The sequence below is a fragment of the Wallemia mellicola genome, assembly GCF_000263375.1.
Source record: "Wallemia mellicola CBS 633.66 unplaced genomic scaffold WALSEscaffold_5, whole genome shotgun sequence".
NCBI classification, from domain to species: Eukaryota; Fungi; Basidiomycota; class Wallemiomycetes; order Wallemiales; family Wallemiaceae; genus Wallemia; species Wallemia mellicola.
In genome coordinates this window covers 471021-490810 of record NW_006531962.1, presented here as the reverse complement: position 1 = coordinate 490810, position 19790 = coordinate 471021, and the positions used below count along the sequence as shown (strand labels likewise).

At 40.8% G+C, this 19790-nt stretch overlaps 11 protein-coding genes across 11 annotated transcripts; 4 read left to right on the top strand and 7 right to left on the bottom strand.

Moving 5' to 3' along the window:
• Positions 1-149: 149 nt before the first annotated feature.
• Positions 150-2723, bottom strand: WALSEDRAFT_59922 (hypothetical protein). Its single transcript, XM_006957352.1, has 2 exons — positions 2423-2723; positions 150-2378 (listed from the first exon to the last, which is right to left on the bottom strand). Exons 1-2 carry the CDS (start codon positions 2544-2546, stop codon positions 970-972), a joined length of 1533 nt encoding a protein of 510 aa, XP_006957414.1. The 5' UTR covers positions 2547-2723; the 3' UTR covers positions 150-969.
• On the bottom strand, positions 182-925 carry WALSEDRAFT_63387 (hypothetical protein; the record flags this gene model as incomplete). Its single annotated transcript, XM_006957353.1, has 1 exon — positions 182-925. One exon carries the CDS (start codon positions 923-925, stop codon positions 182-184), a length of 744 nt encoding a protein of 247 aa, XP_006957415.1.
• On the top strand, positions 2695-3299 carry WALSEDRAFT_27987 (hypothetical protein; the record flags this gene model as incomplete). Its single annotated transcript, XM_006957351.1, has 2 exons — positions 2695-2733; positions 2778-3299. The coding sequence occupies 2 exons, from the start codon at positions 2695-2697 to the stop codon at positions 3297-3299; spliced, it is 561 nt and encodes a 186-aa protein (XP_006957413.1).
• On the bottom strand, positions 3262-4300 carry WALSEDRAFT_31914 (hypothetical protein). The gene has a single exon (XM_006957350.1). The coding sequence runs from the start codon at positions 3927-3929 to the stop codon at positions 3291-3293; it is 639 nt and encodes a 212-aa protein (XP_006957412.1). The 5' UTR covers positions 3930-4300; the 3' UTR covers positions 3262-3290.
• A 39-nt stretch (positions 4301-4339) lies between these two features.
• Positions 4340-6130, top strand: WALSEDRAFT_59919 (DRMBL-domain-containing protein). Its single transcript, XM_006957349.1, has 2 exons — positions 4340-5469; positions 5517-6130. Exons 1-2 carry the CDS (start codon positions 4407-4409, stop codon positions 6092-6094), a joined length of 1641 nt encoding a protein of 546 aa, XP_006957411.1. The 5' UTR covers positions 4340-4406; the 3' UTR covers positions 6095-6130.
• Positions 6094-8871, bottom strand: WALSEDRAFT_44472 (hypothetical protein; the record flags this gene model as incomplete). Its single annotated transcript, XM_006957348.1, has 7 exons — positions 6094-7916; positions 7961-8156; positions 8205-8320; positions 8365-8463; positions 8510-8639; positions 8687-8793; positions 8848-8871. 7 exons carry the CDS (start codon positions 8869-8871, stop codon positions 6153-6155), a joined length of 2436 nt encoding a protein of 811 aa, XP_006957410.1. The 3' UTR covers positions 6094-6152.
• Positions 8872-8915: 44 nt separating this feature from the next.
• On the bottom strand, positions 8916-12872 carry WALSEDRAFT_59918 (hypothetical protein). Its single transcript, XM_006957346.1, has 4 exons — positions 11540-12872; positions 10765-11493; positions 9748-10715; positions 8916-9700 (listed from the first exon to the last, which is right to left on the bottom strand). The coding sequence occupies exons 2-4, from the start codon at positions 11015-11017 to the stop codon at positions 8945-8947; spliced, it is 1977 nt and encodes a 658-aa protein (XP_006957408.1). The 5' UTR covers positions 11018-11493; positions 11540-12872; the 3' UTR covers positions 8916-8944.
• On the top strand, positions 8916-12872 carry WALSEDRAFT_68178 (STE-domain-containing protein). Its single transcript, XM_006957347.1, has 2 exons — positions 8916-11493; positions 11540-12872. The coding sequence occupies exons 1-2, from the start codon at positions 11023-11025 to the stop codon at positions 12632-12634; spliced, it is 1566 nt and encodes a 521-aa protein (XP_006957409.1). The 5' UTR covers positions 8916-11022; the 3' UTR covers positions 12635-12872.
• A 23-nt stretch (positions 12873-12895) lies between these two features.
• WALSEDRAFT_16551 (hypothetical protein) lies at positions 12896-15463 on the bottom strand (the record flags this gene model as incomplete). Its single annotated transcript, XM_006957103.1, has 7 exons — positions 12896-13590; positions 13635-14046; positions 14091-14272; positions 14316-14711; positions 14758-15043; positions 15092-15300; positions 15349-15463. 7 exons carry the CDS (start codon positions 15461-15463, stop codon positions 12896-12898), a joined length of 2295 nt encoding a protein of 764 aa, XP_006957165.1.
• WALSEDRAFT_59917 (MFS general substrate transporter) lies at positions 15111-17235 on the top strand. Its single transcript, XM_006957345.1, has 2 exons — positions 15111-16858; positions 16903-17235. Exons 1-2 carry the CDS (start codon positions 15712-15714, stop codon positions 17199-17201), a joined length of 1446 nt encoding a protein of 481 aa, XP_006957407.1. The 5' UTR covers positions 15111-15711; the 3' UTR covers positions 17202-17235.
• Positions 17233-18912, bottom strand: WALSEDRAFT_59916 (hypothetical protein). Its single transcript, XM_006957344.1, has 4 exons — positions 18736-18912; positions 18502-18689; positions 17637-18450; positions 17233-17586 (listed from the first exon to the last, which is right to left on the bottom strand). Exons 1-4 carry the CDS (start codon positions 18870-18872, stop codon positions 17349-17351), a joined length of 1377 nt encoding a protein of 458 aa, XP_006957406.1. The 5' UTR covers positions 18873-18912; the 3' UTR covers positions 17233-17348.
• Between the last annotated feature and the right edge of the window lie 878 nt (positions 18913-19790).

Here is a 19790-nt window from a genome sequence, read left to right as displayed (position 1 = left end):
TGTCATCATATGTCCCAATTGGACCGGTATTGAGACACCGCGATATGGTGTTATATGGATATTTATAATACCGTGAATGGGAAAATAGGTTATATCGTAAGGCTGGAAGGCTAAAATATCGGTGAAACGCTGACATGACAGCATAAACGAAGAAATCTAATAAATTATAAATACTACAAGTTCATCCCTTTCGTATGGCATCCATGAAAGCATTCTTTGCGACATTGTCATTGTTTTTCTTTCCCTTATTCTCTCTAGGGAAGTTTGCAGGTGCCTCCAATCGAGCCCTACCAATACCCTTATCCTTCTCCTTTTCTGAAACTTTTGCACCGCTTTCTGCTTTTTGAGCAGCTAAAATTGCATTGAATAGCTTAACAACACCCTTTTGTGCGACTTTACGGAGTCTCTTCTCTTTCTCAGCACCTGCGTCTACAAGAGCAGACTCGTCATCTAACTTGTCCTTCTTTGTTGATGGAACTGCCCATCCACTGACTACATCCCTCAGTCTGCCGATATCCTGGTCAGATTTCGCCTCGTCTCTGAGAACTTTCTGAGCTTTGAGTGTTAATTTGTGCTTCTTGAGGCTTTTGTTAGCGGCTGGAAGAATTTCTAGCTTTTTGCTATCAGCCTCCGCCAGATTTGATAAGGCTTCAGCGAAAGCTTCTCCTTCATTTCTTTTACGTTTTTTTGGTTTCTTTTGAAGGCCATTGTAGTCACTCTCATAATCCGTAGTAGGTGCTTCGTCGCTGTCGTTTTCATCGTCACTTTCTACTTCTTCGTCGCCTTCTTCTCCCTCGTCGTCATCCTCACTACTTGGTTCTTCGACTTCGTCCGATTTTTTGTTCTTTAATATACTCTTTGGCTCCGCAGCTGGCTTCTTAGCCTTGTCTGCCTTCCCTACGGATGATTTCGTTGATGATGGCATAACGAGAAGACTATAAATTATCGAAATCTAACAAAATTAATTATTTACAATGTCCGTCTAACGGTTTCAATTTCTTTGTTTAATTCTTCCAACCTTTCGCGCTCAGTGTTTACCCATTCGCTTGTTAGTTGATTAGATAGTTTCACATCGCGCAGAACACCATCTTTGGCTTCCTTCTGGAGAGTTTCTTGATAATCAAACTCGATCAATTTGTAGGCTCTATCCCAAGACTCGGTGAATGTCTTCTGAGCTTTCTTCCACATCTTTTGGACATTCCTAACCGCGATTGCTGCACCAAGTGTGGTCAAACCAACAGCTGTACCACTTGAAAGGATATCAGCAACCATGCCGCTATATCCCAATCCAGCACTTGCTACTACAGTTACATATGACCGCGTTAAAGATTTCTCAACCATCAAGGCAATCATGTCTGGTATACTTCCAACGGTGGTGAGATTCTTGCGGGCGGCTCTGCAAATATTGGTGGTCTTCAACTTATAGTCGTCGTTTCTTATACTCTCTTCTAGCTTGTTTGATGCTATAGCAGTTGTCATCCCCTTCTCGGCAGCTCGAGTGAGGTGTTCTCTGGATATTTCTCTAGCAGCGCTCTTTGTGCTATTATATTGGGAATCTACAGCCGCGAGATCTAATTCGAGTGATCTTGCGAAGTTTGAATTGATACTCTGCTCCAAACTTGCACCAACGTCGTCCGCCTTGATTGGTAGATAGTAGAAAGGCGTTTTCTGGAAATATTCAAGCGATTTCTGAAGTGATTGCTCTTTGTCATGTTGTATGGCCTCCAAAGAAGGTGTCTGTCTGAGGAATTTAGTGTAAAGAGTGTCGATTTGGGTGATGTTCTCTCGCTCTTCGTCAAGAATTTCACTTGTATTTTGGTAACGCCCATCGAGAGTTTTATTACTATCTTTTAAAGCCAGAATAATGGCATGTCTTGCCCTATCGTCATCATTGTGTGTCAATCTATAATCTTGCTTGAGTGCTTGAATGTTGGACGACGTCATCAAGTTAGTGTAACCATTGTAGTCACCGTCGTTGAGTAAATCGAGCGCTTTGCGTGCGTCTGCAACGTTTAGATTCTTATCGAGGAGAGTCGTAAGCGGTCTATCTTTGAATTGATCGACAAGTTTGGATGTGCTAGCATCCGATTGGATAATCAACTGATGGGATAAGACAGCTTCGTCGAGTGCTTCCTCTTCTGGGAGGCTCTCTAGACATTCGACAATATCAACATCCTGGAGAGCGCGAAGTGGAATTAAAACGAGCTCTGTGGAGGGTGTGCTAATACTCTCGTTATGTTTTATCGTCCATAATTCGCCTTGATTGCGTCGACCTCCGAGATTGTAGCGCTGTTCCAAAACCTGAACAGAGCGTGCGTCATCTGTAAGTGGGTCTATGAGCAGCGCTTCTGTGAGCTTCTTTGTGTCCTTGCCGTAGACTACATGCTGTTAGTTGGTGTTGTACTGGCTTGGTGTCACTCACGCATCACTCTTTTCTTAGTAGAGTGCTCATCCAATAACTTAGAAAGTCTATTCCGCCATGGTGAGGAAAGAGACCTTAGATTAAACGCTGCTAGTAATGCAGTACGAATATGCTGTTTTGGCATCCCAGGATGCTGATGACTGTATGGATGAAAGGGGTAACGCAGAGTATACGTAGAATATAAGCTTCTAAAATATCTATCCGCGGTATTTTTTGTTAATTACACGTCAGATTGCGCGGAACTTTTTTGACTTTTGACGACGGACAACGAAATGGATTTTATGAATTTAGCAAAGAAAGGCATGGATGCCGTAGGTGTGGATTGCTTAGATAGCACTATACTAACAAAATACAGTACCAACAATCTCAAGGCGGTAACGACCACAGCGAACAAAGCAGCAATGACCACGGCTTAGACTTCAGCTCCATCCTTGGCATGGCCAAAACAGAACATAACGATGAAGGTAGCCATTCTATGATCGAGAGCGCTATCAGTAAGCTCAGCAGCAACTCCCACGAGCTCCAGGATGGTGTCGACGAGGAAGAAACAAAGAACGCACACAACAAAGTCTTCAGCGGTGACAAAGAAAACGCTTCACCTAAGGAACATGGTATCGCATATGCTTATGACCTCTATCAAAAGCATTTCGCTGGTGGTCAAAATCAAACAAACGAGAAAGACTCAGATTTGTTTGGCAAGGTCATCGCAGAGGCTAGCAAACTCGCTGACAAGAACCTCGGCGGTAAGAGCTCAGACGATAAGCAATCCGTCATCGACAGCGCTACTATGACATTCGGTAAGCTCATGATTAAGCAAAAACTGTCCGGTGGTAGTTCAGGCGGTTTGTCATCATTGGCTGGCCAATTCTTAAAGTAAGTTTACAATGGTTTTGTAAATTAACCAAGTTATAATCATCGGTACGAACCATACGAAAGCATCGAGTGTGTGCATTAGTGGCTTGTTGAATGTTATTGGTATATCCTCATAATCATCCGCTTCATCTAATGCGTTTGACCTTTCAAATAATTCCAACCTCTTCTCCTTTTCTTGCCATCTTGATAGTAACCATTTAGTAAAATTTTCATCATTGTCTATTGGAATATCTTCTAAACTATAACTATTCATGTGCATATGAATAATATCTGGAAATTTACCATTGAAGAATATTGATCTAAGTGAATAATAATCCTGTCCGTAGATATCTTTGGGTATATTTGGATAAGCTATAGTTGTATCTATTATGTCCACTAAACTGTTATGCTTTAAGGCTCTGATTGATGCTAACAGCCCTGTCACCCGTGGGTATAGAAGATGGTCAAAATCTTTAACACCAATCTTCTCTGTATACCTTATCGATCTCGGACGTGATTCATTTGATAACGTTGTACCTTCAGGGAATAATAATAATGTAAAGTTATCATCAGATATACTACCTAACTGATTATTTAAAGTTGTCTCATCTTTTGACCAATTCCTTTTCAAAAAGATAAAGTTGAAAAATTGCATACCCCATCCAAGGATAGGTATATGCTTTAGAGAATTTTTAAGTATAATTACTAATTTATCGTGATTTATATTCAATTTATATAAAAGACACCATAGATACAACCAATCAGTGTATAATTGATGATTTGAAATTATGATGGACTTCTTATTGATAGATTTATAATTATACAACCTAATTGTACTACTATTATTAACTAAGATTAATAACTTCGAAAAAGCTGATTTTGAGTATGCTATGACGTCATCGTATTTAGACTTGTTGATTAGCTTTAAAGGAGAAATTAAAATTTGTAAAAAGTTTATATTGATTGAAGAAATTAAGAATATTAATACTAGATTGAAATTTTTTATATATTTCAATAAACCCCCATTGGTGGACATGATCAAAGTATAAAAAGAACTATGAATTGCCCAATTTGCAAAAAAAATTTGGATAAATTTGATGAGTCAGCTGCAAATTATCATATAAATAGATGTATGGATACTGGTATTATTTATTTATCTAGCGATAATGAAGAAGACTGTGGCAAGAATGACGACATCAAAGCACTTGATTGTACTGCAGCGGATGATAAAGATGAGGAAATAATCGAGGAATTTGAAGAAATAGATAGTCTCAATGAAGACTACTTAAAAGAAGACATTAGTAAACTTCCCATAGACATAGACAACTCACCACCTCAAAAGAAAGCTAAACTATCAGCATTTAATATTCTTATGTCATCAAATAACGATACCAATGCTTACAATGAAGCAACAGCCATGTCATCTAAGTCTATACCAAAAAATCAGCGTAAAACACCCTTCTATAAAATATTAGAAGGTATGCCAATAGCAGTTGACGCATTTATGTCCGGTAAAATACCCGGCGTTGAAGCTTACGTATTAAGTCATGCACATAGCGATCACTACCAGTCATTATCCAAGAATTGGGATGCCGGTCCGATATACTGTTCAATTATAACAGCCTCCCTCGTACATCACATATGCGGTGTTCCTAAAGAATACCTTCGTCCACTTTCGAATGATACTGCTCATGTTATACCTTCCACAAATGGCGTTACTGTTACGCTCATTGACGCGAACCATTGTCCAGGTTCAAGTATTTTCGTTTTTGAAGGTAAGCAATCAGTTCACGCAGGTGATAGTAATTTCAAATCACCTTGGATTGGTAGCGATAGGATATTTAGATACCTCCATTGTGGCGATTTCAGGGCGAGTCCACAACATGTCAACCATCCCGCTATCAAAGGGAAGAAATTTGATGCTGTTTACTTAGATACGACATACCTTAATCCAAATTATTCGTTTCCACCACAAAGGCAAGTCATTGACGCTTGTCGTGATCTCGTTTTAGCCAATCTTCGAGGGGAAATGCAAGTAAATGAGAGTATGCTGGACATGCTCAAAAGTGGCTTCAATAGGGTTGTTAGTAGCGCAAAAAACCAAGAGGAAGAGGAGAAAGAGGAGAAGAAAATATCACAAGATGTCCTCATTGTTGTAGGTACATATTCAATTGGCAAGGAGAGGATTGTTAAGGGTAGGACATAAGTGATTTTACAGATGTGCCAATTGACACACTAACAGCAGTAGCAAAGGCAATAAATAGTAAAATATTCGCTGATAAGCGACGACAAGCGTTACTACGGAATGAAAAAGACGAAGAATTAAACAATCTTCTAACTGAAGATCCCTATGATTCGCAAGTTCACATACAAGGTTTAGGTGGTGTCACAATAAACACTCTCCCGGATTATCTGTCAAAGTTTAAGAAGAAATACAATCGCGTTATTGGTCTCAAACCAACCGGATGGACATACAAAAATGCATCAAGTTCTTCATCAGAGCTTGATATCAATATTGAATACCTCCTCAAAAGAGATTTGAATAGGAGTTTCACATACAGAAACTTATTTAGTACGCGCGGATCTAATGATACTGTTGCTTGCTATGGTATTCCATACTCAGAACACTCTTCATTTACAGAGCTGACATGTTTTGCTTTGTCAATAGACCATGTGCGCATGATTGCAACGGTTAATGTTGGCAAACAAGCTAGTAGGGAACGTATGAAGAAGTGGTTTGGCGTGTGGCACCAAGAGCGACGGAAGAGATTAGAAAAAGGTCTCAAGCAAGTTCCTGCACGAGCAGAAGATTACTGGTGAGTTCATGTAATTTATATGTATAATACAAGGTGTTTTTGCAATGCATTATTTATTCAAATCATGTCAAATCAATAACATCATTTGTTATGTTTGAGTTCGTTATGTTCTCGCGTTTCTTGTTCTTTGTCTGTTGCGGTTTTGTTACACCAAATATGCTAGTGAGAGTCTTTGGTTTCACCTTCTGAATTTTCTTAATTGTTGGCCTAGGCGTGCTCGTGTTGTCATCACTTGATATGCTTATTGGTGAATTTGGTATATCTGCACGTCGAACAACTGACACTGGTGAATTGTCATCGTCGTCGATTGATATCGTTTCATTAATACTGTGTCTTTCCTTTTCACCCCTAATGAGCGCAGATGGTGACGGTGGACTGAGTGATGGCTCTAACGGAGTTGTCAAACTATACTTCCTTGGTGTGGTGTATGTTGGCGTTAGTGATTTATGGATTGATGGTGGTGGCGACTGATCTAGAGTTGGTGTCGGTGAACGCGCACCATGGAGAACGTCACTGGAAGGCACCACAATTTCGCGACCACCGCTAACTCTCTTCGCAGGTGATTGCGAATGAGTCTCTAGATCGTCAGTTGATCGATTATCAACAGCTCTCTTACTACCACTCGTCTTCCGCCGCGTTTGCGTTTTCCTCTGATTTCTTTTCGGTGAAGGTATCAAAATTGGATTAGCCGTATCTGTCAAATCGACAAAATCATCAACTGTTGCATTGCGCGTGAGGGTGTTACTCTTCTTTGTATTACCTCTTCCCCTCGCTCTTCCCCCGCCTCTTGAAGTTGAGCTTATACTGTCAACCGTTCTTGTACGTCTCGTGGAAGTTGCCTCTGCGCTCGCCTCATCGATAATTGTCTCCTCACGTATTACAGGAGCTGGTTTGCGTGATGGTGCCATCATTGTTACTCTAGTAGCAACATTAGAATCCTTCCTTGTGAGACCCTTATCGAACGCATCTGTTTCATTCAACAAGGCAGCTTTGAGTATCTGCGATGGTATCCATATTCTCAATGCTGAGTGCTGATCTACTTGTTTAGACCTTCCAGTAGTAGTACTGGTACTCGCATCTGTAGCATGTGTGAGATCTTCCATCGTAGTTCCACTAGCAGATTGTTCGTCTGGTAAGGCATTTCTCAAATCACGTAATGCAGGATCATTCCGTCGACGAGCCTCTCGGAGCGCTTTCATATCACCTGTTACAGCTTCATCAACTACGTCGACGTAAGGTGATGGATTGATTGATAACCTGTATTCCATGTATTTCTCATACTTCGACTTATTCCTCGTTTGATGTATTTTGATGAATTGACTGGATACTTCATCGTTAAACTCGCCATGCTGACCTCCATCCAGTGATACTGTTGAGGCACGTAATGCTCTAATGTAAATGCCATCCCAAACACTATTACGAAATTTAGCTATAATTCTACTCTTTTCTCCCCATTCAAAGTATTCCTCACAGAATCTAGCTAATTCTGCTATATTTGGTTCTTTATTGTATTTTATGTTATTTAACGATTCTTTGTACTTCTGTTCACAATCAATTGATTCTGTTGTTAAGGGATTTATATATCGTTCCAAGACATCTAAATCTGGAAAGGAAGTCGTAATTGATGTCGCAACTGAAGGTCTCTTAGATGAAAGATAGCCAGATGAATTGTTCGCTAGCTCCTCCTTCAGCTCTTCTCTCCAATTGGTCAAGAAAGAGTCAAGTTGGTCTCTTTGAAGTGTTCTAACCCCTTCAATCAACTTATCACCAAAGCCTGCCCTTGCGAGACCAAATGCATTCTTTGTTCCGCAGCTTTGTACACCAGCCTAATACGCGTTAGATAGAAAATCAGCAAAGACGTTCAACATACTGGATGATAATCACCACCTGCTAATAATGCAACGAGGATGAGACCATTGGGTGTCACACCAGTTTCATCATGTCGACATATGTCGTCGAGAGTGTATGTCTCAATTCGATGATCATCAGCAGCGAGTGAGTCGTCATTGTTAATATTGTGCAAATCAGCTTGTGATTTGCTATTGCCTGAGAGACCTAGTGACCAACTTTTCCTGAGTTAACTAAAGTCTTTCGTAATGGAAAGAGAAACGCACTTTCTGAGTATTTTGACACCACCAAAAAGCAAACTGTCGACATCATCGGACAAGACGACATCGATAATACCAGCTTTAGATAAACGAGCGAGTTCAGCTTCAGCTTCGCCTGGTGCCTGCGCGTGATTAAGTGGCTTTAAAGCGTGAGTTGATAACGCACATTGTGGTATTCGAAACCAAAAGCGTCAATTAACTTTATGAAATCTTTCAATCCTCTAGGCTGTGCACCACGCACTTGTTTACCTCTCTTCATTTTTGGCTACGGGTTGTAAGTTTCTTGTGATTGTTTGCTTAAAACCACTGACTCTTTTCGGACCATCGAATACAAACAATGGGAGGATAGGCAGTGATAGCAGATTGCATAGTTTGAAAAATAGAGTTCTCAGCGCTGGGTTCAAACCTCCAGGGGCTGTTTGTGAGTGTATCAACCAAATACTAAGAGTGTTGTATGAACTGCTGTTCACTTTACGCTATTTACTTACGATGCGTCCACTCCAACCCTCAGTCCTCTGTATCCTCTGTGGTTTGCGATAAATGCGTCAACTGCTAGTCTTGATAGCGAATGCGAGCAGGCAGCCGGACGGAGAAGCTTGTTATTTTGTTGTCAGTTAAGAAATATGTGGAATAAATACAAAACCCTCACATCCCATAGTCCTGGGACACCCATTTATATTTCACGATAATGGAAGTAGCTCGAGAAGATGAGATAACGCGATTTTTATTTATAGTTTACATTTATTTTACATGAAAAGCTTATCTATGCGTCCTTCTAACTGATCTGGCGTTACCTTCATATACTTTGAAGGTGTTTTCGCAAAGTCACCACTCTGGTTTTTACCCCAGAGTGTCGCGTATGGCGGGAGAATCATAGCCTTTGCCTCTTTGTTTAGACGCGTTGACAATTGTGAATCACGCTTTCCGACAGGGTGTCGATTATGCAATTTCTCGAGAGCAGCGAAGGCATCATTAAACCTACTAAATTTGTCTTTGATAAGTTGCTTCTTTTCGGCACTACCTCCCAATGCAGTTGGTACGTGTGGTCCTTGCGACGTTGTCGACAGCTCATCCGACGTCAGTGCCACAAGTGCAGGCTTCCAGACAGTGTCTAGGTAGCTGATACGCGCTGATCTGAACGCTGCGTTAAGTTCATCCTCAGCTGGCTCACCTAATAAATCACCTATGTCACGATTGGATGGCGAATCTGTCTTGCTTGGATCGAGTGAGACTGGTTCGCAGGCTTCTATTAAATCTCGACGAAGGAGTGAGAGGTTATTGAGAACGTAGATTGAAGAGTACGCGCTAGACTTTACTCTAGTCAGTGATGATATCAAACTAAATAGAACATCTCTGAGGTATCTTTCAAGAAGAGTCTCGCCATCTGTCGGTACGTTTCTCATTACTTTAGATGATACATTCCAACCACCATCACCAAGGCGTTTGAGATTTCGTTCAACCGTGTCTCCATAGATGAGTATCTCCTTGAGGTAAGTTACGGTCTGAGTTTATGTTAATAAATGCGATTTAGCACAATAACACAACGAACATCATTAGTGACATTTGAGACAGACGTCGAATGCTTTTCTTCACCTGTGTGGCTCTTGATATATTTGATAATATCGGGGAAACTCCTTAAAGTTATTGATCTGGCGTTTTCAACTAAAGCTGTGACCTCATTCTTGCTGGACTGTGTAGATCTCCTCGTAATACTCCTCTCCCACTTTTCAGCAAATGGTGCAAGAGTATCCAGCAAATCAAGAACCGCAAATATGTGTCTAAGGGGGTTAGATTTAGCCAAAGAAAAAACGTTCGATGTGGCACTCTGGAGGAGAGTAATTGCAGGGGCAACGGCTGTCAAGAATGGTTTATTAGCATCGCCATTTTCGCCAAATAATGCGGTCGCAGATTGCCATTCAACGTCAGCCAATGCGGTTGCACCGTTAATGAGAGCTGTCACTCTCTGTGAGCCTTTAGCATATATAGAAGCACCCAATGGGCCTGATTTAGCGTATGAATTGAGTGAGGATTCAGCTTGCTTGTAGAATGGCTGGAGCGAGACATTGAAATACCTTGCACGCTCACTAGCATATATAATTGAAGGGTGAGTATACGATGGTGGAGGTAATGTCTTGATGATGGGTGATACAGCCTCGACGAAAGCTGTTAAACGAGTCATTGCATGCTGAGGGATATCAGGGAAATCAGCGAAACCCTTGCTGAGACATTTTTCGGCATCGACGGGTTTGCTAACATCGCGCACCCAGCCTTCGAAAACTCTGAGGAGGGAGCGTACACCTTTCTCTACCATACCGGTAATTTCCCGAATAGAATCTCTAGACGAAGACCACTGGGAGTGCTTCAAGTATTCGAGCTGAGAAGAAAGATTGCTGACAACTTTTAAGTATGGTCTGATATCACTAGGATCTGCGCCATCGTTTATCACGGTCTCGTCTTCTCTTGCGATTGTAGACTGTCTCTGATCGTTGTCGACTAAATTCAGGGCTGATTGGATATCTAAAAAGTTATTATTAGAAAGTTAATAGAACAGTTTACTAAGAATTACTATTAGATAGAACGTCCAGTCCATTGGTAGACGACTGCAGCGGAATCACAGAATTATCAAGTCTAGCCAAGCGTGCGTCCAAATTCTGCAAAATAGACGACATTGACGTCGTGAGGTTCTTAACTTTTAGTAAATTCTGCTCTAAAAGTTCAACTTCCGCGTATTCATCTTGGCTCGATAGAGACGTCATGGACGTTGCACCACTACATCCAACACTGAAGTCATACTGGCCTGGAGCCCATAGAGAAACCATTAGAAATGGAGACAGAAATCGCTGGTCCGATTTTAAGCTTAAACGCTTTCTTAATAGACGCACCAAACAAGTTCAACAGCGAACAAGAAACAGACGATCTCCACCCACATAGGATTATACACAGGTACAAGTTGGATGATGTCTACATAAGCTGTATTAGATATTCGGACGACTTTTTCATTACTGGCCCTGATATCTACAAAATAATCTCTTTTAAAGTGCGTAAATTGGGGAGAATTATAACAGACAAGCGTAAATTCAACGAAGGGATCTCATCTGATTTGAGGAATCTCAAAATTGGCATAGACAGTGTTATAGAATACAATGGTAGTACTTTACTCGATTTGCTCGTTCGTTTTGGAGCATTACGAACGCTAAAAAAGCAGAAACTGTTCAAATGGCATTCAGTTCCACATGATAGAATGTTTCTAGATGCTTTAGAGCGTGATTTGAAGCGTGAAGCAGCTGGTACTCCCGTATGTCTTGATCAGTTTCAGTATCAATTACTGACCCTCTGTCCAGGGCACATCGACGGCTATTGACCCAGCCAGTTTTGCATTGAGGTACGACCGCGATGTATCATTAAAACAACAATTCTATGACCAAGGTCTCGCTGATATATTCCTCCTTCGTATCAATAACGGTTCTGAATTCTACAAGCAGGGTAAATCACTAAAAAAGCTACTCCAAAAGCGCTCGGCTGTGAGAAACGAGAAAGATGATATTTCACTGTTGAACGAGATTGATAATATCAATTTATCCGAAAAGCGTGCGTTCAAGTGCGATATTTGCGACAAAGCGTTTAAGCGAGATGAACATCTTCGAAGGCACAAGCGGTCACACACGAAGGAACGGCCATACGTATGCGAAATATGCCATAAGTCCTTTACAAGATCGGACAATTTGGCCGTTCATTTCCGGACACATAACTCCAACGTTAGTAAACCAGTTATGTATACGGATTCTTCGGATGCGTATTCAGAATGCTCTTCGACGTATATGTCTTCAATAGCGAGTTCAGATTCGGCCAGTCATTATTCATCTAGACCTTCAACAGCCACTCATTGGACTGACTCTCCTAATCATATACTCGATCATCAAGTTTTACTTCCATTCAGTCAATCCTACGAACCATCTTCTGGACCAATGCGTCGGCATAGATCTGAAACTCCAAGTTGCTTGAATTTGAATGGAAATTCTTCATTCTATGGAAGTTCTCTACCGACTTACAGTATGACGACGTATGATCCAATAGAAAACCCAACTGAAAGACTAGACTTGGACTATAACTATGCTGTACCACGGACGGCTCAATCTTTACCTTCCTTTGACGACAATCGTTTACAACCATTACCATACACAGTGGAAACACACGCAATTCCAACGATGGTAGGCGATATATGCGAAGATGATTTCAGGACGCCCACTGAGAGTCAATTTGCTTATCAGCCGCCACCTATTCCTATGGATAACATCAAGACCCCCACTGAGAGTCAATTTCGGTATCAAGTTCCTTCGGTTAATATAGAAAATAATCAGGGTATGATAAACCAACCTGAACCTACTTACTTACCATATCAATACTATAACACTTATGATGGATTTCAGAGTGTTTAATTAGCGGCTTATATATTCAATCTTTTCAGTCTTAATTACTAATCTTCACTTTTCATTTATTTCACTCTAATACGTATCATTAATATCGGACAATTAAAATCGATTGATAACATATCTCTTACTTTTAAATTTATTAATTCTTTACCTTTGATTCCCTTCTACATAATCAATTCTTATATTGATACCATTCGCAATCGTTTACTTTTATACTAATTCTACCGAGTATCATACATTTTGCTTCATTCTACATTATCAAATTCTTTATTGCTTCAATTTTTCACATTCAAGGAATAGACATTGTGAAGTTGCGGTGGCAGTCCAATCAGGGAGAACGATGATAGTCTGAGTATCATCGATGACAATGGCTGGTCCATCGATGGCGTCTCCCACAGAAAGCTTATCTAATGTGAAAACTGGAGTATCAACCCTTTGTCCAACATTTTGGATTTCAAAGTAACATGACTGTCTACTTGTTGCATCCTCCTTGGTGAGTTTACGAGGTGTAATCTGTGAATATTCTTGGAGAGCAGACTGTCCGAGTTCATCGTAGGTCTTTCCAATGCCTTTTACTTTGATATCATCCACGACAATTTCAGATTCGAGTAGGAAACCGAACTCGTCGAAATACCTTTCCTTAAATGCATCAGCGAATCCGTTATCATTGTTAGCAGTTATCATGAGCGCAGTATCACTACCATCGAAACGCATATTGAGATAGCGCTCGAGAATAATTCTGTCGTTATGGAAACCTTGCACTTTGAGCTCTTCTTGAACAACTTTAGAAAGTTCATCCAGCTTCTTCGAGAATTCAGGCTGTGATTCCTTCGACCAGAGCTTGGAAGAAGGAACTTGCTTTTCAAATGTCCTGTTGGCTAGTGATAAACCAAAGGCCGACAGAATTGAGGAATATTTATGAATGATAACCTTAGAAATCTTGAGAATCTGTGCAATTTCAGCTGTTCGCGTGTTAGATTAGCATCAAATATGGGGTTATACTCACCAGCAGATTGACCACCAGCCCCACCGAAGGCTGCGAGAATATGGCTCCAGGTGGCATGTCCTTTTGCTTCTGTAAGTGTACGGATTGGCCTAGCCATTGTCTCATTTGCGATTTTGAGATATCCATAAACTATGGCATCAAGATCTAAGTCTGTCTTAGTCTCAGATTTAATCTTCTTCTCGAGTTCCTTGAATGCATTCTCAGATGCAGTTGGATCAATAGGTTCGTTCTCATTAGGACCGAATACTTTTGGAAATCTCGATGGAACGAGTCTACCAAGGAACAAGTTCGCGTCTGTTACCGCGAGTGGTCCACCCTTCTTGTAGCATGCAGGACCAGGGTGTGCACCGGCCGAGTGTGGTCCAACGTGGAACAGCCCATCTCTGAACGTCAAACAAGAGCCACCACCAGCCTATAACTAGTTAGAGCGTTATTTTAAAAGCAAGAAGCACATACAGCGACAGTGTTGATATCCAACTGGGGTGATTGAATCGACACACCCGCTGTGGTTGTTTCATAAACCGTTTCGTAAGAACCTGCGAATCTACTGACATCGGTCGATGTACCACCAATGTCAAGACCTATTGCTGGGATTTTGGACTTGTCATCCCAGGCTGTGAGCGCATATCCGACAACACCTGATTATATGAGCTTATCGAAGCGTTTAAAAGCACCTCTTACCTCCTGCTGGACCAGAAAGGATCGCCTTTAACCCAGAAAAGTTACGGAGGTCGAGTAGACCACCGTCAGAACCCATGAATTCAACTCTACAACCGCCATCTTGACCACTTCCATCTCCAATGGCATCATCAAAGCCCTGGAAAAAGCCATTGATATAGTCAGACAATACTGGTGTAAGGTATGCATCTGCAGTTGCACTGACACCTCTAGGAACCATCTTAATCATCGATAACAGCTGTGATGATGCTGAAACATGCTTGAAACCAATCTCTTTTGCAACCTCTGCGACTTGCTTCTCGTGCTCTGGGTATGTGTACGAATGTACGAATACAATTGCAAGTGAACGAACACCTTTATTGTAAACTTCTTGAAGGTCACGGCGGATTTGTTTCAAATCTATGACAATTAAGTCAATTTTCACCTTATTAAACAGGAAACTGACCTGGTTTCTGCAAGATACGAACAGCCTCTCCTGATATACCCATAACGACCTCACCCGGCCCTTCTGCGTCACCTTGGCCGTCCCAACCTTCACCTCGGTATCCTCGTATGATGTTCCCAGTTTCGTCAAATTGGACAGCATTTTCAATACCATTAGGATCTGATGTATATCCTACTAGAGTAACTCTCTCGTCAATCTCAATTACATCGGAGTAGAGTGTGGATGGTCTTTTTATCGCCAAATCAAAGATACGAGGACGCGATTGGTTGCCGATTTCGAGAAGATCCTATTTCCTTGTTACTGTTGCACTCTATGATAAATGAAGATAACGCACCTTAAAGCCCTTTGTGATTAACAGTGCATGTTCTTCACCTTTACGTTCCAGCAATGCATTTGTAGCTACCGTAGTAGAGAGTCTAATATTCGCTAGTTTCTTTGAAGGTACTTTCTGTCCTCTAGGGATTGTCTCTCCCGTGACTATCTCAAGGACTCTTCGTATACCCTCTGTAGGAGCATCACTGTAATTACCAGGATCCTGTGATACTTAGGATAATCTATAAGTCTACAACGAGAATATAATTGAGAACCTACACAATTTAATGACGAGTTCCTCTTGCTTACCGTCTTTGGTGTACTTCGCCAGCAAATCAGTGAAAGTACCGCCGCGATCTGCGGAAACGCTAATTGATCTATCTGCTATTGACATTTCTTATCTAAATGGGGGTATGTTGTAAAGAAGTGATAAGCGATATCAGTGCATCACTTATGAAATAAAAATCAACCGATGACGTGCATTGGATCAGATGTCCTTTCACCTGCTGCACCCTGACACTTTAATGAACTCTCTAAGCGAGGTATAATCAGTTGTCGGATTTCCTATCAGCAACTTCGTTATCAAGAAAATTCCGTTATCAGTTACTCTTATCTTACGCGATTTATATCATCCACTTAGAAATGAACGACGAGAAAGAGAAAGACAATTCCATAATTGTGGAATCATTAAACATTAATGATAATGAAGAGGATCTCGCAAATGTCCTCATAGATCCAAAAGAAGAGGCCTCATTGTTGAGAAAACTTGACTTATTCATTTGTCCAGTTTTGGGTTTCTCATACTTTCTTTCCTTTCTAGACCGCTCCAATATAGGTAATGCTGCCTCGGCTGGTATGTCCGAGGATCTTAACTTGCCCAGCAATGGTATTAACGTAGCGACGTCCGTTTTCTACGTTCTCTATGTTCTTCTTGAAAGTCCAATGTCATCATTAATGAAGAAGATACCAATCAGACCTATGATGGCTACCATTATGGTATGTTGGGGCGCAGTTGTCATTGGTAGTGGATTCCAGAAAAATTTCGCTACATTAGTAGCCCTTCGTATAGTATTGGGTGCATTTGAAGCTGGTTTGTTTCCATGTTTGGCAATTTACATCACACTGTTCTACAGAAGATCCGAAATCAGTTTCCGAACCGCAATGCTCTTCGTTGCTGCTGCCATTTCGTCTGCTTTTGGTGGTTTAATTGCGTCAGGTTTACTCAAATTGAACGCTGGCGGATTAGTAGGATGGCAGTGGCTTTACGTAGTTGAAGGAATTATTACAATGGTATGGGGTATAGCTCTTTACTTCATCATGGCCGAGTCACCCGAGACAGCTTGGTACCTCAACGACAGGGAGAAATACCTGATGAAAGTACGTCAAGCGAAAGAGAAAGCATACCTCCATATGGGTGACTACAAGACAGAGGTCAAAAAGTTGTTCAAGGATCCAGCAATTTACTTCTCATGTTTGGCTCAACTTGGAGCTGATACATGTCTTTTTGGTTACAGTGTTTTCTTGGTTCTGATCATCAAGGGTATGGGATTTGATACGACAAGAGCTAATCTCTTGTCTGCTGCAAATTACGGATGGGCAGCTATTGTCTATGTAGCTTGCGCAATGGTAGCAGATAGGTACCACCATCGTATTCCGATGCTTGTAGTTGCAAGTTTGATTACTATCACTGGATACGCTATTCTTTTAGGCGTAACTGATGTCGTTGGTGCGGAGTACTTTGCATGTTTCTTAGTTGGAACCGGTATATACGTAACGGTCGGTCTAAACCGTAGGTGATCAATTATAACGCAAACTAAATTGAACCTTTAACAGTGACAATGTGGAATTCTAACTCAAGTGGTGTTACAAAGCGTAGTACAGGTATGGGAATGAACCAATCAATTGGAAACATAGGCGGTATTATTAGTGGTCAAATATACAACACCAACAAAGTTGGACACGCTGTTAGTCTGGCGTTTATGGCCTTGGCTTGCTTTATGTATTTCGTAGAGTTCGCCTGGTGGTCAAGGCAAAATAAAATAAAGGCCAATCTCACTGAGGAAGAGAAAGATGAGATGGACAGGCAAGGCGTTACAGGAGACGCTCATTACGATTTCAAGTATGTTATGTAAAATTTTGTAACCCATATAGAAACGACTTTTTAAAATGATATGTGATGATAGTCTATTAAATAAAATACAAGTGAAATTAGATATGAAAGTACCGAATTAAATAAATGTCTAATATCTAATCGCGTTTACGAAAAGATGAAAATGTCTCTAATAACCATTATTTACGCAAGAGAAAGGTGATTTTATAGATCCAGATGCATAGGACTCGCGGATGGATTCAACTGAGGTGTATGTACCCAATCCAAGCAACACGAAACCCGCTATGATCATGAGAATATTAAGAGGACCCTCTACGATTCCCCATCGGCTAAATGACTTTCCACGGTAAATGAAGAAATATCCTACACCCCAGAAAATAAATCCAAACCAAGAATCAAATAGCGAACTGAGAGAAGTCAGCTGAGACAGTCCGCCGCCGGTATTTTGCTAACTCACCTGATCAAAGAAATCAGATCATTGAAGAATGGAATGGCTTGTCCGATAATATAAGCCAAAATCCATAAAACAGTGATTATTCCAATCCATGCTGACCATCCTTTAACGGTGTGGCTTCTTCTATGCACTGAGTTGAAATCAAAAACACGTGCAAATACTGTCTTAGCTGTGACCAAGCAGTATACACCACCAACGATGACTACAGTTGGCAGAACAAAGGCCGCAATAGCTTTCTTGAAATGTGGTTGCAGAGAGCCGTATGCCGGACTTGTCATATCCGTGGCGCCGATTTGGGAGTAAATGATACCACCTGCCAAACTAAACAAGATAATTTCTGCGATGATGGAAACATAGATAGCCTTATCGAAATCTTTTGGGTTTTTCATGTCAGCGACGAACGAAGGAATCAAAATGTGTCCAATGTACGTATATGCGATATTTAAAGCCGCGTTGTTACCCGCTATCAGACCTTCAACGCCACCTTCTTCATCCCATGGTTTCAAGATTATTGGACCACCTGAATGGTTTGCAGGTAAGCCTTGTACGCCAGCGAAAATCATTGCCAAAACAATACAGAGAAGCATAGTACTGGAAGCTATAGCTCCCATTAAACTCATCTGCTTAAGCTCTCTCATGAGAGAGAGAATAAACATAAGGAGTGTACCGCAAACGGCGAAAACTTGTGTGCATTTCGCACCTTCAGAGAGTGTGTTCACACTGACACTAAATTGAACGACATGTAAGCCCATAATAGCGACATTGTTGAGAACTAATCCAACGAATGCACAGAACCATGCAATGCGCCCCCATTTACCTATGATGACATTAGATAAGGATACTACTTTAAGATGTAATGTGAACGTACCCCCACCAGCTAAAATAACTGCTACATCAAGGATATCCCGCACTTCTGGGAATTTCAAACAGAAACGCCATAAGACATGTTGCGTATATCCAGCGACGATACCCAAGACGATAGTAGCGATTGTACCACCACCGTATCCTAGTGTAGCCCAAGAAGATGGAAGGGCTAGCAATGCTATGACTATATACCTTCCGACTTGTTAGAATAGAAAAATGATGTAGTTATGAAACATACTCAAGCAATAGTAGGAATGATGCTTGAGGCCAAGTCAATGATTTCTCTTTGATTGAACCGTCGTCTAATTGACTATCAGAATCCGATAGCTTCTTAGCCAATTCGATGTCTTTTTTCTCTATATCAGAAGGGGCCATTTTATCGGAATTAGAGAATTGATTTTGGGTCTCTGTATCTATTTGTACCATCCCAGTAATTTTCTTGTTTTTTATAAAGAAGACTTTCGTTATCAAAAGTTATATAACGATCACTCAATCTTTAGGAACAATTGCTAATCGCCGGACTAGATTGCCTTTTTTGGTAATATTATAATTGAGTTTCTCCTTTGATGAAATTTTGGGCGATTTTTCTTCAGAAAAATGAAACCCGTTGGTTGTTAGAGTACAGTTGTTACAGCTGTCAGCTCCACCTTTTTGGATTAAGGGGCGTATGATCGCACGCATTTGAATTAAAAAATGAACGATAATTTTAAAAATACATGAGTACACTCTAATATTGTTCTTAATTTGCTGTGGAATCGCGCTATCGTTGTTTGTCCATATTCTGAGGTAATCGCGTGAAAATATTCATCTTTATCGCCACAGTGCTTGAATGCAAAGGAAGAGACTAATTTAATGTCTTAAATTTTACAAGCTTACGTATCTACTAAACATTCCATCAATCTAATTTCGATGGCTCGCTATTGTAGTATAGCATCGTTAGTTACGCCTTGGCGTAACTGTAGAAATCTAGACAACTATTAGCTAAATAAATCGCCAGGTATCTATTAGGTGATATAGATCGTCCGCATTTCATTTATACTGATATTAGCATTGGGTTACTCAGCTCATCCCCCACATAAAAACGAATATTTCGTATAAATTATGCAATAAATATATAGATATACACCCGTCGAGCACTTGCCTATAACATGTCATTTTCGCTGCTCTGTACTTTCGGAAGTATCCACATGGAAGTCCTGAAAACTTCCGATAGGAGATAAGCTTAACATGACCTGACCTCATGTAGTATAGATGTACATACTAATAACAACCTTGTCGGCAAGTAAAGTGTTC

Coding starts and splice junctions, on each gene's coding strand:
- WALSEDRAFT_68178 (XM_006957347.1), top strand. CDS start 11,023: ATGGAGACAGAAATCGCTGGTCCGATTTTAAGCTTAAACGCTTTCTTA. Junction 11,494..11,539: donor GTGAAGCAGCTGGTACTCCC/GTATGTCTTGAT, acceptor CCCTCTGTCCAG/GGCACATCGACGGCTATTGA.
- WALSEDRAFT_59917 (XM_006957345.1), top strand. CDS start 15,712: ATGAACGACGAGAAAGAGAAAGACAATTCCATAATTGTGGAATCATTA. Junction 16,859..16,902: donor CGTAACGGTCGGTCTAAACC/GTAGGTGATCAA, acceptor AACCTTTAACAG/TGACAATGTGGAATTCTAAC.
- WALSEDRAFT_59916 (XM_006957344.1), bottom strand. CDS start 18,872: ATGGCCCCTTCTGATATAGAGAAAAAAGACATCGAATTGGCTAAGAAG. Junction 18,451..18,501: donor AGTTATTTTAGCTGGTGGGG/GTACGTTCACAT, acceptor ATGTCATCATAG/GTAAATGGGGGCGCATTGCA. Junction 17,587..17,636: donor GATCTGATTTCTTTGATCAG/GTGAGTTAGCAA, acceptor GACTTCTCTCAG/TTCGCTATTTGATTCTTGGT.
- WALSEDRAFT_59922 (XM_006957352.1), bottom strand. CDS start 2,546: ATGCCAAAACAGCATATTCGTACTGCATTACTAGCAGCGTTTAATCTA. Junction 2,379..2,422: donor TACTAAGAAAAGAGTGATGC/GTGAGTGACACC, acceptor AACAGCATGTAG/TCTACGGCAAGGACACAAAG.
- WALSEDRAFT_31914 (XM_006957350.1), bottom strand. CDS start 3,929: ATGCAATTTTTCAACTTTATCTTTTTGAAAAGGAATTGGTCAAAAGAT.
- WALSEDRAFT_59919 (XM_006957349.1), top strand. CDS start 4,407: ATGGATACTGGTATTATTTATTTATCTAGCGATAATGAAGAAGACTGT. Junction 5,470..5,516: donor CAAGGAGAGGATTGTTAAGG/GTAGGACATAAG, acceptor ACACACTAACAG/CAGTAGCAAAGGCAATAAAT.
- WALSEDRAFT_59918 (XM_006957346.1), bottom strand. CDS start 11,017: ATGGTTTCTCTATGGGCTCCAGGCCAGTATGACTTCAGTGTTGGATGT. Junction 10,716..10,764: donor ACTGGACGTTCTATCTAATA/GTAATTCTTAGT, acceptor ATAACTTTTTAG/ATATCCAATCAGCCCTGAAT. Junction 9,701..9,747: donor TCTCAAATGTCACTAATGAT/GTTCGTTGTGTT, acceptor ACATAAACTCAG/ACCGTAACTTACCTCAAGGA.